At 31.4% G+C, this 15,691-nt stretch overlaps 2 protein-coding genes across 7 annotated transcripts in view; one reads left to right on the top strand and one right to left on the bottom strand.

Moving 5' to 3' along the window:
* Positions 1-15,691, bottom strand: part of LOC113517916 (frequenin-1) — a 279,468-nt gene that overhangs the window by 29,906 nt on the left and 233,871 nt on the right. The window lies entirely within an intron of this gene.
* On the top strand, positions 13,312-14,132 carry LOC113517928 (uncharacterized). Its single transcript, XM_026902674.2, has 2 exons — positions 13,312-13,357; positions 13,470-14,132. Exons 1-2 carry the CDS (start codon positions 13,349-13,351, stop codon positions 14,130-14,132), a joined length of 672 nt encoding a protein of 223 aa, XP_026758475.1. The 5' UTR covers positions 13,312-13,348.

A 15,691-nucleotide genomic window follows, 5' to 3' on the forward strand; every position in this document is an offset into this window, starting at 1 on the left:
ATGTAATATATATATATGTATATTTATTTACTATATAAGCATGTATTATTTATTTGCGTTTATTTACGTAAGTATATTATAAGTATTTTATTTTTGTTATGTATAAGTATATACATATTTATATTGTTCATACTGCGTTTAAATTTATCTTTAGGCCTTTAATCACTCTTTTTTAGACTTATTATTTTTCTGTTACGTCTTGAGACAATTTTAATTATTCCTTTACATCCTAAGGTTGCCTGGAAGAGATAGCTATTTAGCGATAAGGTCGCCCGTTGTGGCCTCTCTATCTTGCTTTTATGTAATTAAGTTTACGTTATTAATTATTCATTTTGTTTATGTACATATTTGTTTGTGTAAAATTGTATATGTGAATGAAAACTCTTTATAATAGAGTTTTCATTCATACATACAATTTTATCTGAAAATATTACTCGTGAATATTCATAATATATACGTATATGAATATGCAGGTGGTGATGGTGTGTGTGTTGTTGTTGATGAATACATCTTGTAATGGTCCAGAATTATGTATAAAAAGTACTTAATTCTGTTGAAAATTTAACCTTTAAACGTAACGAAATTGGTATAAAAATAACACGGCAGAGAAGTACTGGTAAGAAAAATCATCAAAATTTATACTCGTATATAATAGGCAAAATATAGCGTAAGAATTTCTTAGAATTGTAAATTTCTTCTGGATCGACATTTTTGATCTTAAATAATAAATTTTCTCGACCCTTGCATTAGACTCTAAAGTAATAGCCCGGAAAGTCTAAAATTTAAACAGTGAAAGAAAAAAGTTAAGTGTGTTTAAAGTAACCTCAGTACTTTAAAGACGTATCTGATCTGATGAAGGTGATTTTGTGTGTGGGAATAATTTATACACTTATTGGAATTTTGTTCTATGATTTATGAAAAAGATCAGTAATAATTCGTACTCGTAAAATACTAGCAAGCAATTCCTCTCAGACCGAGTTCCCTTCGCAAATTACATTTTTTTTGTGGGTTAATAAGAACCATCTTTGGTGGCTAATTTAACACGAAGATAAAAATATAATGTCGTGAGACAGTCATTCTTGACATTTTGAAAGAAAATATAGACGCTTTAATATTTCTTTTTATATTTATCTATTCTTAATAATAATAAAGATGTAAAAATCAGTAAATTTATTTGTTTATTACATCCCTATATATCCAATATGTATGAAGATGCCTAAGTACAAATCAGATACAATTGACAATATTTGAATTATTTTCGAAGCTCTATTTATTATTTGAATAATAATATAATATTATTTGAATAATTGAAAAGAAAAATAAAGGTAACAAATAAAGTTCCTTTATAAACAAAGTATTTTCTCATACAGGAGAATTCAGATACGTTAGAAAATAAGCTGGAGAGTTTGAGCGTATTCTGGTATTCGAATAATATTCGAATATCAAACTTATCTAATATTTGCAAGCTCTACAGCCAACCAATTATTTACTGTATTATGGCTGGCTGTACTTACAGCCAACCATAATACGGTGAATTATGGGATACACGATCGCCCTTCTTAGGGGAAGGGTGATCGTGTAGTAACATAATAATTATCTAATTGTTGTATTTTTATAAAATTAATTACTAATAAATTACATGTTATATACATGTAATTTATTAGTAAATCAAGATGTACATTTTTTGATTTTATAAAATTGGTTTTTCGGTAGTGCCTGTTCTACAAGTCTTTATTTTATTTTTACAACATAGGGAGTAAACGAGCATGCCGCTGTGTTGGTAAGTGATTACTGCTGCCCATAGGTACTTGCAACATTAGAAAAACTGCAGCTGAGTTGCCGGCGTTTTAAAATACTTTTTTCTTGAAGGTTTCATTGTCTGTCTATTTTAATATATTGGTTAAGTTTGCTAATTTGTTAAAATTATAATTGGTCATATTTTTGTAAGTAATAAATATTATTAAATATCGTCGCGTATTTAGGAATGAAATAAATTATGACAAAAGTAATATAATACTACGTTATTAAATACGTGCTCAAGATAAACTTAGTAATCTTGAAATTCCAGAAGTTAAACACTGAAGAGAGCTCCCATGTTTTCTTTTTAGAGTAGTGTGTGCCGTGCTAACATCGTAAGTTTATTGTACCTTTGTTTAAAATATATAATAAGAATATGAATTTATATTTAAGTATTTATATCTTTCTTAGTTCTCTCTGCTTACTCTACAAGATATTTGGCCGATGATCTATAATCATCATCGTCATAATCTTCTTACATTTATCCCAATTATTGTTTGGGATTAGCGTAATATGTTTTTCTTTTAAATTTTTTTCTATTCGCAGTCATTTTCGCATATACCCCCATTGTAGCCATATCATCTCAGTAGTTAGTTTAACATAGTCTATCCATGTTTTATTAGGCCTTCCTCCGCTCTTATTTACATTCACATACTTAATACCTTTCTTAAAACATGCTTTTCATCCCTGCGCATTATATTTCCATGTCATGACAGATGGTTACGTCTTAACTTATCACTGGTGCTATTTTCATACTTCTGATTCATGTGTCACACCACGCATTCATTTCAATATTCGCATCTCAGTTAGATGTGGTCGCCTTTCATCCATCACTTTAGTTAGATCAATTCTCCGATTCATACAAGACAACAGCCTGGATTATTTTCCTGTAAATTTTCCCCTAAGTTTAAGGGGAATTCGCAAGTCACAGCTGGTTGCCGCAACTTGTCGTTATTTCATCCATCCTGCATTAATTCAGTATTCGGTCAAATTCACCATTGCTTTGTAAAAGTGAACTGAGGTATTGGAAATCGGAGCAGGTTGGTGTGGTTGCATTGCTAAACTTCATGGCTGTAGATCTAGATAGATCGCCGAAAGCGTAAGATCTATATAAAACTTTTATTTATATAGATCTATATATATATATATAAAAGTTGGATACATATTTTTTAAAACAAAAGAAAGCGCGCCATTATAGTTTACCGTACAAAAAAGGTATAAAGGAACCCTTATAATGCGATTGTGTCCATCCATCCGTTTGTCATAGCGTTATATTTCAGTAACTAGACCACCAGAGTGAGACTTTGTAAAAAAGTCATTTGTTTGGGCACCTCTGTCCCGTTCGTGTTTCTACCGTGAAGCAGTTATGTTTGCATAACTGTGTTTTGGTTTGAAGGGTGGATTATGACAGTGAATTTACAGGGTACAGAAGAACACCTGAGTCCTCAGGAACGGCAACGTATGGGGGGTATCAAGAGCGAAACAGTATACTCTGTTATGCTCATGTTTACCCCATGTCATGTTTGCTTCATGTTTACCGACGGTTACCACTTTCCATCAGGTGAGCCGTCAGCTTGTTGGCCATTCTAAGTTGTATAAAAGAATAAATAAATAAAAAAAAACATAATCGCAATGAATTTGTATTATTTGTGTTTTTTTTTTTTAATTTAAGCTTATGATATACAGTTCTACTGCTTACTATATGTACATTTATACGTGTTCATGTACTTGTGAATAAAAAAGTTGACCTGTTTTTAACAAAGAGTTTATACGGAGACTGGAAGTTTATATATGTGTTACTTACTTACTTATATATATAATCAGCGAGGAACTGTCACCTGGTACTTTATACTTGCGACATTTGTTGTTCAAGTATGTCCAATTCTAATTCGAGACGGCGAAATAATTTCGGGAACGTATTTTATCTTATCATCCAATTTTAGGAGGGAAGGTGCTATAAATACTGGCGAACCGTATAACCAGCTATAATAGAGTCTTAGATCAAGCGAGCGAATATTCGTTCATTCTTTACTCATTTTAAATGTGCTAAGAATGTTGTTACTGGATAAATAAGAAATACCATTTGGGTTATGGATTAAAAATAATATAATCGGTTCTGTCAAGTCAGGATTATAGTTTGTACTGAATGTTATAATCATTAGTGGTAAGAAAAATTAAGATTATTTTATAGGGGACTGCCCCCTTATAATAGACGCACGTACTCTCATATGCCGTGTGGTCTCAGCATAGAAAGGGTCACCCTTTCCTTTCTCGTGATCGTTATAAGAGGCGACTAAGGGAACTTAGTTGCTAAGGCTATTCCTTAGCAACTAACAGGAGCGTTTCTTTTAAAACATCAACAAAGGCCTAACTAAGGTTGCTAACCCGCCTGCCAAACGTAGTAACTATTGGCAAAACTTCCCCAGTAGGGGAATGCCTATGTTCAGCAGTGGACAGACAATGGCTGATATGAAGATGATGTATTCCCAGAAATCTCTTTGTCCACAGTTACAAGTTCGCTCCTGATATCGGGGTTAGCACTACACCTTTTCGTGATGGGCGTGACCCACCCGGCCTGCTTCCAAATATGTATATGATAGGTTGTTACGAAACTAAGAGCATTACAATGTTGCTTAATATCATTCAGTAACAATTTCGTATACCATTCTCTGTGTAAACCCATTTGGTATTACGTCCCAGCTCTTCCTTTGTCTTCTAACAGCCTTCCATCGAAGTAACAAAATGCTATAAAGTAGCGTTACTTGACGTTAATCTTTTTATACGAAAGTGGCGACTAGTTTTATGTAAGACTTTTCCATCTTTGGAAAGTTTAATTTTGATATTGAAGATATAATAAGGATATTTAGATGTAAGAAAATAAAATTGATGTGATTGGCGTTTTTTGTGACCATTATGATACATTTGCTGAATAAACCAAATCATCAAACATAATACAGCGTTATATCTGTCGAGTTGCTTATACGAATGAGTTTAAGGAGTTAAAGGGTCCATTTTTAGATCATTCCTATTTTTAGTATATATTAATAATCTCGCTATTGCCATGTAGGATAGATATGACACAGTATTGTTTGCAGATGACATTTCTTTGATTTTTAATGTAGACAGATTACCCAAAACTTATGATGATGCAAATAGTGCTTAAATGCATCTTTTGCATTGGTTTACAACTAATAATCTAATGTTGTTAAAATGATAAAAAACAATACACATAAATTCTTCTTTTTCTAAATATCGCAATTCCAATACTACTGTAAAATTAAATAACGAACCTCTTGATTTTATAGATTCTACTGTCTTTCTTGAAATCTTGATAATAAAACTCAGAGAGGTTCTCACACTCAAAACCTTGCAACTAAATTAAATTCTGCGGCGTATGCTGTACACAGGGTTATACAGTATACTAATATTGAAACTGCCAGATTAGTTTAGTTACTGACATAGTATACTGTCATATGGAATATTATTATGCGGTAAAGTAGCCAACATCCAAAGTATATTTGTATTACAAAAACGTACAATTTGCTCGATTTTTTTATGGGAATTCGTGAATCACTAAAAGAGAAATTTGAAAAAGCAAATATTCTAACCATCGCTTTTACGCAAACATTTTGTATATACGCTGAAATCTTCTGTTGTTTCTTTAAAACAGTGATCTTAACCATCTTAACACTAGATATAAATTTAAATTTGTTGTTTCGAAGTACTGTTTAGAAAAAGTTTAAAAGTCTTTTAAGTTAATAATTCATTAAATGTTATAATAATATCGAAGGATATTTTTGATCTACCTTTTTTAAATTTAAAATTGTTATTTTAATGACACTGATTAAATAAAGCTTAAAATACTAAACGATTACCTTAAAAATCAATGTGAATGGTATAAGTTTTTAATGACCATGTAATTTCAGACATAGTAAATTTAAATAAATAAATACCCTTAAAGTTACCAGAAGAATTAGTGGTCGCCTGTGGCCGAAATTCGACCACAACATATATTGAAATTAATGAATTTATTATGGTTATGTTTGACATTTAATAAAACAATAGACCAAAGATTTCGGATTAGCTATAGATAAAAAATATTAAAGACAAAAAATTATATAAATATTTTTTGTCTTTAATATTTCTTTTATATTTCTCTGTTTGCCCTTAGATATTAACAATAAACAAATAAGTATATATATGCGTGTGTGTGTGTTAAATACGTAGTAGTGTGTGTAATGCTCTTTTTTTAGTGATTTAAAGAATTTTTTAAGCATGATTAGAAAAAAATATATTAGCATTCAGCATTTCTCTATATAAACCATAAGTGTGCCAAATTTCATACTCCTCCGTTCGCGCAATTTTCGTAAAATGGGGTATAAAGTTTTTGCTTCACGTATTAATATATAGATAAATTGTTAAGTTTCTTGCGTGTTTTTCTCAGCAGATAACAATTTTCCGAATCCTGTGTTTATAATAAATTACGATTTATAAATGCCTGTAAATAAGTATATTTGATTAAAGATGATTAGAATTACAATTTGTTAACTTGTTTAATAGTAATTTAAAATTCTAATAATGACTGAATCTCACATTCATTCAAACCAATTTATCAGTTTAGTTGCGAGAAATACAAACAGATTGTAGAATTTAAACCTACCTAATTGATTTCATCTTTACGATTTTACACAATATACATCAGTATTGTACAGAATGAGTTTCAATATGAACGGGATGTCGTGCATTCACCTGAATTTCAATTGCCGTCTGTAATTGTACTTAGTTACAAATTTGTACACATGACGATGAATAAAGATGAATCGATATTTGAGCATAGCAACCGTGTTTCTTGCTACATCTTATCATTTCCAGGATATGAAAACTTAGGAGTGGATGGATGGATATGTTAAAGATATTTGGAGCTATACCTGACATTTACAGGGAAGATTAATAACTACGAGTCACAATATGACTTAGTACCTGACGAAATACACAAAAAAGGAAATATTTGCAGTATGTACGTAGAACGGTCGACACTGTGCTTTGAGCAACAAATGACTGAAGATGTGAAACATGTGTCGCAACATATGCGTGGACTGAATAATGGTCGGACATTGATGACTACTTTGGAATAGGACTTGTACTAATAATAATATTCTTCAATTTTTAAATGTTGACAGTTGTACGCGTATTGAAAGTCGCGAAATTAAATAAAATAATTCTAATCGACTAACTAATGCATATGGACTATCACAAAATAGCACCCAGTTCTTACATATTTTTAAAAAAGAAAATACACTACCTACTTATGCACATGGATTAATTATGAAATCTTAGATTACGAAATCATAGAAACTACTTAAAAACGTTCATATCTAAGTCTGGAATATGTGTATTATATAAAAAATAATTAGGTTGTAATTTAATAAATTTATCCTCCGTTAAAAGTTTCCTTGAGAATTTTTGCAAAATTATATATTTAAATTATTTGTGTTCTCTGCCAATTTTTAAAAACAAATAATTTTCAATATTTCTTTAAAATTATGAAGTACTCTTTGGGCGTCTTTGCATTTAAAAGTTTAACTCAAGCAGATTAAGTAAGTATTGTAAGCCAATTAACTAATCGATCGATTAATATAAAGTTACAAGAGTGTTTATGTTTGAAAATTTATCGTAAGTTAATTATTTAAGGTACTTAGGTGAGTCAAACTTACTAAAGGCGGCTTTATAGCGAACTCAAACGTTAATCATGCATTGATTTCGATTAAATTATCGTTCAAATAAGATGAGATAAAACAAGTAGACTTTGCTCCTCAATAAAAATCTGGGACTATAGTCCCTAATAGATAATGTTCCAAACCATTATTGTTATTCTTTAATATTATAAAACTTCTAATTAAGTAACTTTTAACAGGTCGACATGTGTTTGTTATATTCAGTCTCTACACAGCTCTTCACACTCTAAACATTTATACCTAGTTTAGTCGTTCATTGGTCGTGGAGTGAAGCCTGTTTGTTACAGGCCACAAAATCCAGTATAATCCCTGTTGCATCCAGGTTATACGTTAAGAGCTGAAGGCCTAAACTTTCGACACAAATGTCGACCTACACGCGGTTCCTCTTGGAAACCATTCTTGTTAATTTCTAGTTAATACACTATATAGGCCGATTGGTTCGATTTCATCATCCTTTACTGGTACCCAATCGGCGTACATTGATAGCGAAAAACGGTTTTTTTATTGGATGATAATGAAATGGTAACCCCGTGCCCTCGTTATTGGTATACACTAGCGGGGCTCCAGTGAGAAATGATTAGCGAGGAAGAAGTCAGATCAGTTGTTCTTTTGCGACGAATTTGATTATAATCACGATGGCTTCCAGGAGGACCGCGTAGAGGCCGACTTGAGTATAGTGCTAGCGAGGGTGATTAACGTCCCCATTACTAACAATCCTCCCTCCGCTCATACGGGGTTACCATTCCATTAAAATTACTCTTTACCGTATATTTCATACTCACGTTACGATGCAAAAGAGATAGAATTACAATACTGTCGGGTACTCTAAATTGATAACGATTCTATTAAGAATGCAGAGCATTTACCAAAGTAAATAACTTTGTTCCAATTTATTCCTTTTACGTCCTATACGAAAACTCAATTGTACGGCTAAACTTCTGATGGAATATCTCATTATGGTGACTGTTCATTAGCAGTGTAAGTGTTTTGACTTTACTTTACAATTAGATAAGTTAGTAATTAATTAATTAAAAAAGCTTGAGATTATAAAATATTAGGTTGTCAGCACTGGCTTTCATTGTAAATAATGCTGATGTTGCATTATCTTAACGGGTTAACGAGTTAACTTAAGCAGGCTAATATTAAGATTTCAGTAATAGTACTAATCAATTTACCATGAGTACCTTCTGTTCTTTAGGGTTCGGCACCAAAAAGATACAAAGGAACCCTTATAGTGTGACTTTGTGCATCCTTTCATTCGTCTGTCACAGTGTTATATTTTAGGACCTACTAATGCTATCAATTTGAAATTTTAAATAGTTTTAAATATTACTATGGATGCACATATTGCAATGGACATATTTAAAGAAAATATTTTTATTTTCTATGCTGAGGGTGTTCAAAATGGATATTCGAAATTTTAAAATGGACCTACTAGTCCAAGTGGGATATCATATAAAACGGGTTCATTTATAAATTTTAGATTTTTATTTTTTTTATTTTTATGCTCCGTACCTTTTTAGTTATGATCGAAACCTCGGCGTGTGAGTTCAACTCGCACTTGAGTGGTTTTTCAACTGACTTCAGAAAGAAGGTGGTTCTCAAATTGTTTTTATATTTTATGTTTATTACCTCATAACTTCGTCAGTTCTAAACCGATTTAAGACAAACTTTTTTATCTGAAAGTATACATAGGTATACTTATAGATCGGCCCTATAGAAATGTTTTCAAAGTCAGTTCAGTATTTTCGCAAATTGAAAAGAAAACAATGTTATTGTAGATATTGTTATATTAGCTGTAATCCAAATAAGTGTATGTGAAATACCTTAAAGATTGTTTTTAAAAGTATTTATCTATTACATTTTATTAAAATCCGTTTATTTTTTAAAGCATGATCGGGTAATAAAAGGTTAAGCATCTGCGAAAATCTGTAGGTGGCGCAAGAGTTTTTTTTGAATGAACGATAATGAAATGGTAACCCCGCTAACGGTATACGCTGGCGGAGCACCAGTGAGGGATGGTAGGTGAGAATGAAAAGGTAGGTCAGTTAGTCCATTGTAATGAATACACCTGGAATTTAGCATGATGGTTTCCAAGGGGGACCACGTAGAGGTTGATCTGATAGGGTATATTGCTAGCAATAGGACTGGTGGTCGGCATTACTAACAATCCCTTCTTCTCTAGTGGTGCAAGAGTGATCCTTGTGATAGAGTAATAATAGTAGTTTACTCTAAATGGCCTAAATAATATTGGTTACCTAATAAATTAATAAGGTAGGTAAGTAATTACATATCTATTTATAGGCACATGTTGTTCTGATTTACACATAATGAAAGTATGTACGCAATATAACTCCTCATTTCCTCAAAGACGGAAGATTTAAATCAACTCGTGGATTGTAATAAAGTACATAGAGTATAAAGCAAGTATTTATTTAATAAGATTTATTAGTAGTGTCGTTATAATTAGCAAGTTGTTACATACTGTATAATTTCAGTTGTCAATAAATCATGTAGTGAAAGTAGTGATCTGTCAAAGTTCATTTTAGAGATACTGTAGTTATTTTAAATGCTCTGTCTATCCCTTTTTGAAGATATAACATCGATATATTTATTGATATCGTGCACGAGCTTTATGACATACGAATATATAATATGCTTATTGTTACAAAGATTATATAAAGGAAACAAAAAATGTATAATTATCACAAACAGTACAACAAAAGGGGTCCTCTCGAATTTACGAGTATGTTGTAAGAAACCTATAGATATCTTCGATTTTCAGAGTGAAATCCTCTTATTATTATTGTATTGTAAAAAGGAAAGGAAAACATTTTCCTCATAATATTTTACAATATAATTGATTCACAAAAAGTATGAGTAAAACATTCTTGTTATTTTGTTTCAATACTATAAACTCTTTACAAAATAATTACTTACTTTAAATATAAAAAATAAAGATAAAACGAAAGAATATTATGTAGATAGAAATGCAAGGCAATGAGAACAGAAAAAAATGTATTGTTACTTTGTCTATGCAACGAATAACTCAGATAGTTTTATACCAAGGTCTTTGCTTATTCTAGCGACTACATGTACTGTACAATGGCTAATTAGGTCGTAGGTAAGGTATTTTACACAAATTGATTATAACGCTTCAGTGCGAGGGTTGAAGGACAGACTAAAAACGTGACGAAGCCGGCATTGGCATTACGTGGGAGGGATAAAATCAACTGAGTAAATTTGACTCTTATTATGTCCTGGATATGTTTATGTAACAAACTTAATTTAAGTTTATTAGTAGTAATATACATAATCATGAAAGGTTAATTATTATATTTATTATTTAGATTGATGATCTCCATGTCGCAGTGGTGAGTACGTTGTTTTGCGTAAATGAGATCCCGGGTTCAATCTCGGTCAGGTTAATTTAGGAAACGAACTTTTAAATTAGCTCGGTTCTGGATCTTTTGGGTTATACCCCCAGATGTTCGTTGTCTGGTTTTTCTAAACACGGGGTATTCTAGCTTGAGGACCACGCGATTGGTGTGATTGTGTGGCCCGACCCTTATTAGTATTATTAATTTATATAAAACTTTACAATACCATAACAGCCGTTAACACAATGGACAGCTATTGCTGAACATGGGTCTCCCTCTATTGGAGGGTTTTGCCAGTAGTTGACAAGCTTGGTAGGCAGGTAGGCAACTGCAGTTAGGCTTTGGTTATGTTTAAAAAGGGGCGCTGCTCTCCGTCCTTCGACCGTTAAGTTCCTTTAGTCACCTCTTACGACACCCATCGAAAAAGAAAGGGGTGCCCTATTCTATGCCAGGACCATACAGCGTATAGTTTATCTAAAACTATACCTGCCAGTAACTTTGTTCTAGTAACCGGGACATAATGATTAAACTGGACAAATAGTGGTCTATTTATTTTTCGATGCCACATATATTAATTGAACCGTTGTGATGTCAAGATATAACGAATAAATAAATAACTAATAAGTAAATATAAACAGGGGAATTATTACGGTTTACATTTCAGAGGATTTAACAAAAATAAAAAAAGAAATGTTTAAGGAGTTTCTCCTATTATTATGAATTGTACCTTTGATAATCTAATTTTCATGGGTGAACAGAATGGAGAGGTTGTTGTGCCATTTTACCATTCATTAAAATTTTCGATGATTGGATGAAGTCTGGGCGCAAATGTTGGGGGCGCAATTTCAAAGGGACGTGTAAAACACGGAATACCATACAGAAACTGGATGATGGTTATTGTACGTTTGTCGTTTATTTACGCTCATTAATGTGCTTTATTTGTATTTCATCCGTATATTAACGAAATATACGGTTCAGATTCCAATTATTTTTTTTTATATCCATTTACACTTATACAGTAGTGAAGTGAGTAAGTAAATAGACTCATATTTGTTTGGAGTTCGGTGTAAATCTTGTCAATTATTAGGCACATATAATTGTAGATTCAAAGTTTCTGTATTTTTGTAGCAGAACCAAAGTGCTTTTGTTATTTTTATCTAACATTATGTTATTTATTCCGCTAGGGTTTTGGTCTAAACTGACTAATTTCTGAACAATATTCAGCGAGTCCATTTTGATAGAATTTGATTAAAAATAAATGAAAAATAAATGATTAAAAATAAAAATGAATGAATTGATACGAAAATGTGGAAACATGAAAATTCTTATTTAAAGTAGATTTTAAACAGTATATTCTGAGGAAAAATCTAATATTTACTTACGTGAATCATTATAGATTATCAACATATATTTTACAATAGTTGTCACTGAGCTGAGCATAAGATGTGATGCGCAAACGTAGTAGGGCACGAAACACCGCCGAGCGCTGTCTTTTGGATTAATTACGTTACGGTGTTCGCAATCACTGAAGAGTTTGTGGAAATTTCAAGTTAACACACAATGTTTTGAACTCATGCAATCACTGAGATATCCTCAAGTCACGATTGTGAACCACTAAGCCATGTATCCTTAAAATACCAAGATTTATGCGAAACCAATACTCCTCTAAGTTCGGAAATCTTGAGATAGCAACGATGACAAATTTATTGCTACTATAGGGTAATTTATTAAGGTGCTACCTTAGTATAACTACATGCAAGTTGTACGTACGTAGTAGACTGTCAAGGAAATCGTTAATTGCTGACGTAAATTTGGAATAGTAACTTTAAATCATTTGTAAGCGTGGATAAGTACTTTATACTCAGATGCTTGTTTACATTAGTTGTCGCTATTGTTTTTTGTTTTACGTTCGGGTTAATAGAGAGTAATTTTATTGATTAAATTTCCATTCGGTTGTCATTACGTAAAATTTATAACGAAAAAGTTTAGATAATAGTTAAAAACAGATAGAACGTACCTATTTTGAAAAAGATCTAGTACAGCAGGGGCTTTGCTATCAACTAATAACTTTTTCAGTTTAGTTTAGCAAGCCTAGTTTCATATAAATTTAAATATCTACTTGGAGTTTTTATTTCTATCTGTCTACGATTATATTATTGTTGGATTACATATATATTTGATACTTGTATAATGTCACTTATTGTACTTGCATAATGTTATCTAAGTATGTTTCGTTTTATGTAATAACATTTTAGTTACTTAGGAGTTTTGTCCGTATAAGTACTTTTAAGTAAACTTCCTTAAACGTCCGTTGTGTTTTTAAAAAACAAGACCGCACAATGATCACAGTGTTATAGTTATATAGAATGGATAGTGTAGTGTATAATGCATTAGTTCACGTTTAATATCTTTAGATGACAGTGTGGTTCAATTCAGATGCAGTCTGTAAGTTAATTAATCAAATAATATTACTCGTTGGCATGCAGTTCTACCTATAACTAGACAAACATAGGTACAGTGATTCTAAAAATATTGACAGTATTCAATATTTTTTCAGGTAACTATAAATTTTCTAGTAATATATTCGACTAACATTATAATTCAAGGCCTTCCAATAAATAATGGGTTCACAGTTAAATTCAACCCTATTTCCGTTCAAGAGCAAGTTAAACCGAAAACATTTGGCGCGTTATTCGCGAAGATTCTTCAGGAGTTATCCCCGAAGGCCACACATAGAAGGGAAGTTCTTGTGAAAGCGCACTCTCCTTATCCACCGGATCTAGGTACAGGATGTACGAACCAAATAGCAAGAATAATATTTCCTCTCAAAGGCGACGAGAATGTTAACGATACACACGAGTTGGAGAACTTGAAATTACTAAATTTGCCAATTATTAAACAGCCGTTTGAGAGCTATAAAATCTTGATTGCGACAGCGCCGCCACACTTAAAGATCGGCGGGGACGACGATGAAAAACCGATGGTGATTTATATTGTGTTTCCGGAGGACAAGACGACCGATTCTATAAATATACCTACGATTTATTTCGTAAACAAGCTCAACGAAAAAATGTATATAAATAACAAAACCACAGTGGACCCGATTCTAATTATTGATAGTAATCGAACTGTGACGGGATTGAAGAGCAAAGAAATACATAAATTTGTTAAGTTCAAAAATAAAGTGGCGGACCATTATAAGTATCAAATATCACAATAAAAATGCGTTGTTTAAGAGTTTTGTTATTATGTATCGTGTAATTTAATTTAATTTAATTATATTAATTACATAACAAATATTCATCAATAATTCAGTACGAAGGTTTCAAGATAAAATGTTCCTTCATCATCACCATACCAGCAGTTAACTATCCGCTGCTAAGTATAAACCTTGGAAGATTTGCCAGTAGTTGTCATGTTTGGCAAGTGAATTGGTAAACGTAATTAGGCTTTGGTGATGTTTTATAAGGGACACTGCTGCGCATCTCTCCACCATAAAGTTCTCTTAGTCGCCTCTTACGACACCCACGGGAAAGGTAGGGGTGATCCATTTTATGCCATTATATGGCATAAAAGATGCCTTATTAATATGTAAAACAAACAGATTATAAGTATTCGTGTATAATTAGGGCGTTTAAATACTCGCTACAGCGTTTGTTTTCTCAAATATGGTTGAGATTACAACTGGTAGATACAAAGCAAGCTCTAAACTTAGGACTGATGTGCTGAGTCCGCAAATTTTCTGAATCTCATTATATAGAAATGCTTTTTATTAGCAAGTTAATACTTTTTGGAATACAAACACAATGTTCAAACACAGATTTATTTCTTTTTAATTAAAATGATTATCTATATTTCAATTTCCGGTGTTTCACCGATAATTCAATCTTCACAGAAATCGTGAAAATATTGCGCAGGCATCGTGCTTTTAATTTTAAGATATCGTAAGATCTAATAAAGATTTTTTCATGAGCATTAACAAAAAAACATACTTTTGTTTATTGCTATTTAATATACGTTAAATATATATTTTTTAATATAAATTTACATGGATTTATTAGAAAAATAGAGAAGATAAGATGTAATTAGGAAAGTTAACTTTAATCGAAACATTTATCATTAGTTGCTCGGGAAATCTTTACTACGCGAAGAACGAACTAATTCATTCCAATTGTCTCGTTGCATTCCTTTTTAAACTTTTCCGGTGCTTTAGTTAGAAAGTAGAAAAGCGCTATTGTGACCCGTAATCTTTAAGCCTTTTAACATTTTATTTGAATTATTTTAAAATACCAACAGCAAAAATATTAAATGTTATCCAGATATTGACGTTGCCATTATGGATTCTAATTTTCTGTTTGAACTTTTTCTTTTTATCCCATTTTGTCTTTTAATTGATTTATAAAATTTTACGTTAATGTTCTTGTACTATATTCTTAACGATATTTTTGTTTAAAAACGCATGATGAATTAAACAAATTGTATGATTTATTCAGAGCACGAGTCATAAGTAACGTATCAGCTATTTGTTATTTTAATTTAAACAATTGATTTTATTTTTAATAATTTATGAAACATTTAATTTTTTTATTAGATAAGTAAGTTCTATTAAAATGAAACTTTTATTAAATTAAGTTTATAGAAAGAAGAAATATTGTCATTATTTTTTTTATTTTCGTTATACGGAGAGCCAAATATTCAATTTACTTGATAAGAAGTAGCTATCGCTGTTTATATACAATTGTATAGTGATTATATGTAATATATGTGGTAATTTTTGGC

Source organism: Galleria mellonella, unplaced genomic scaffold (assembly GCF_026898425.1).
Source record: "Galleria mellonella isolate WM207_F2 unplaced genomic scaffold, CSIRO_AGI_GalMel_v1 utg33, whole genome shotgun sequence".
In the NCBI taxonomy this organism is placed as follows: domain Eukaryota; kingdom Metazoa; phylum Arthropoda; class Insecta; order Lepidoptera; family Pyralidae; genus Galleria; species Galleria mellonella.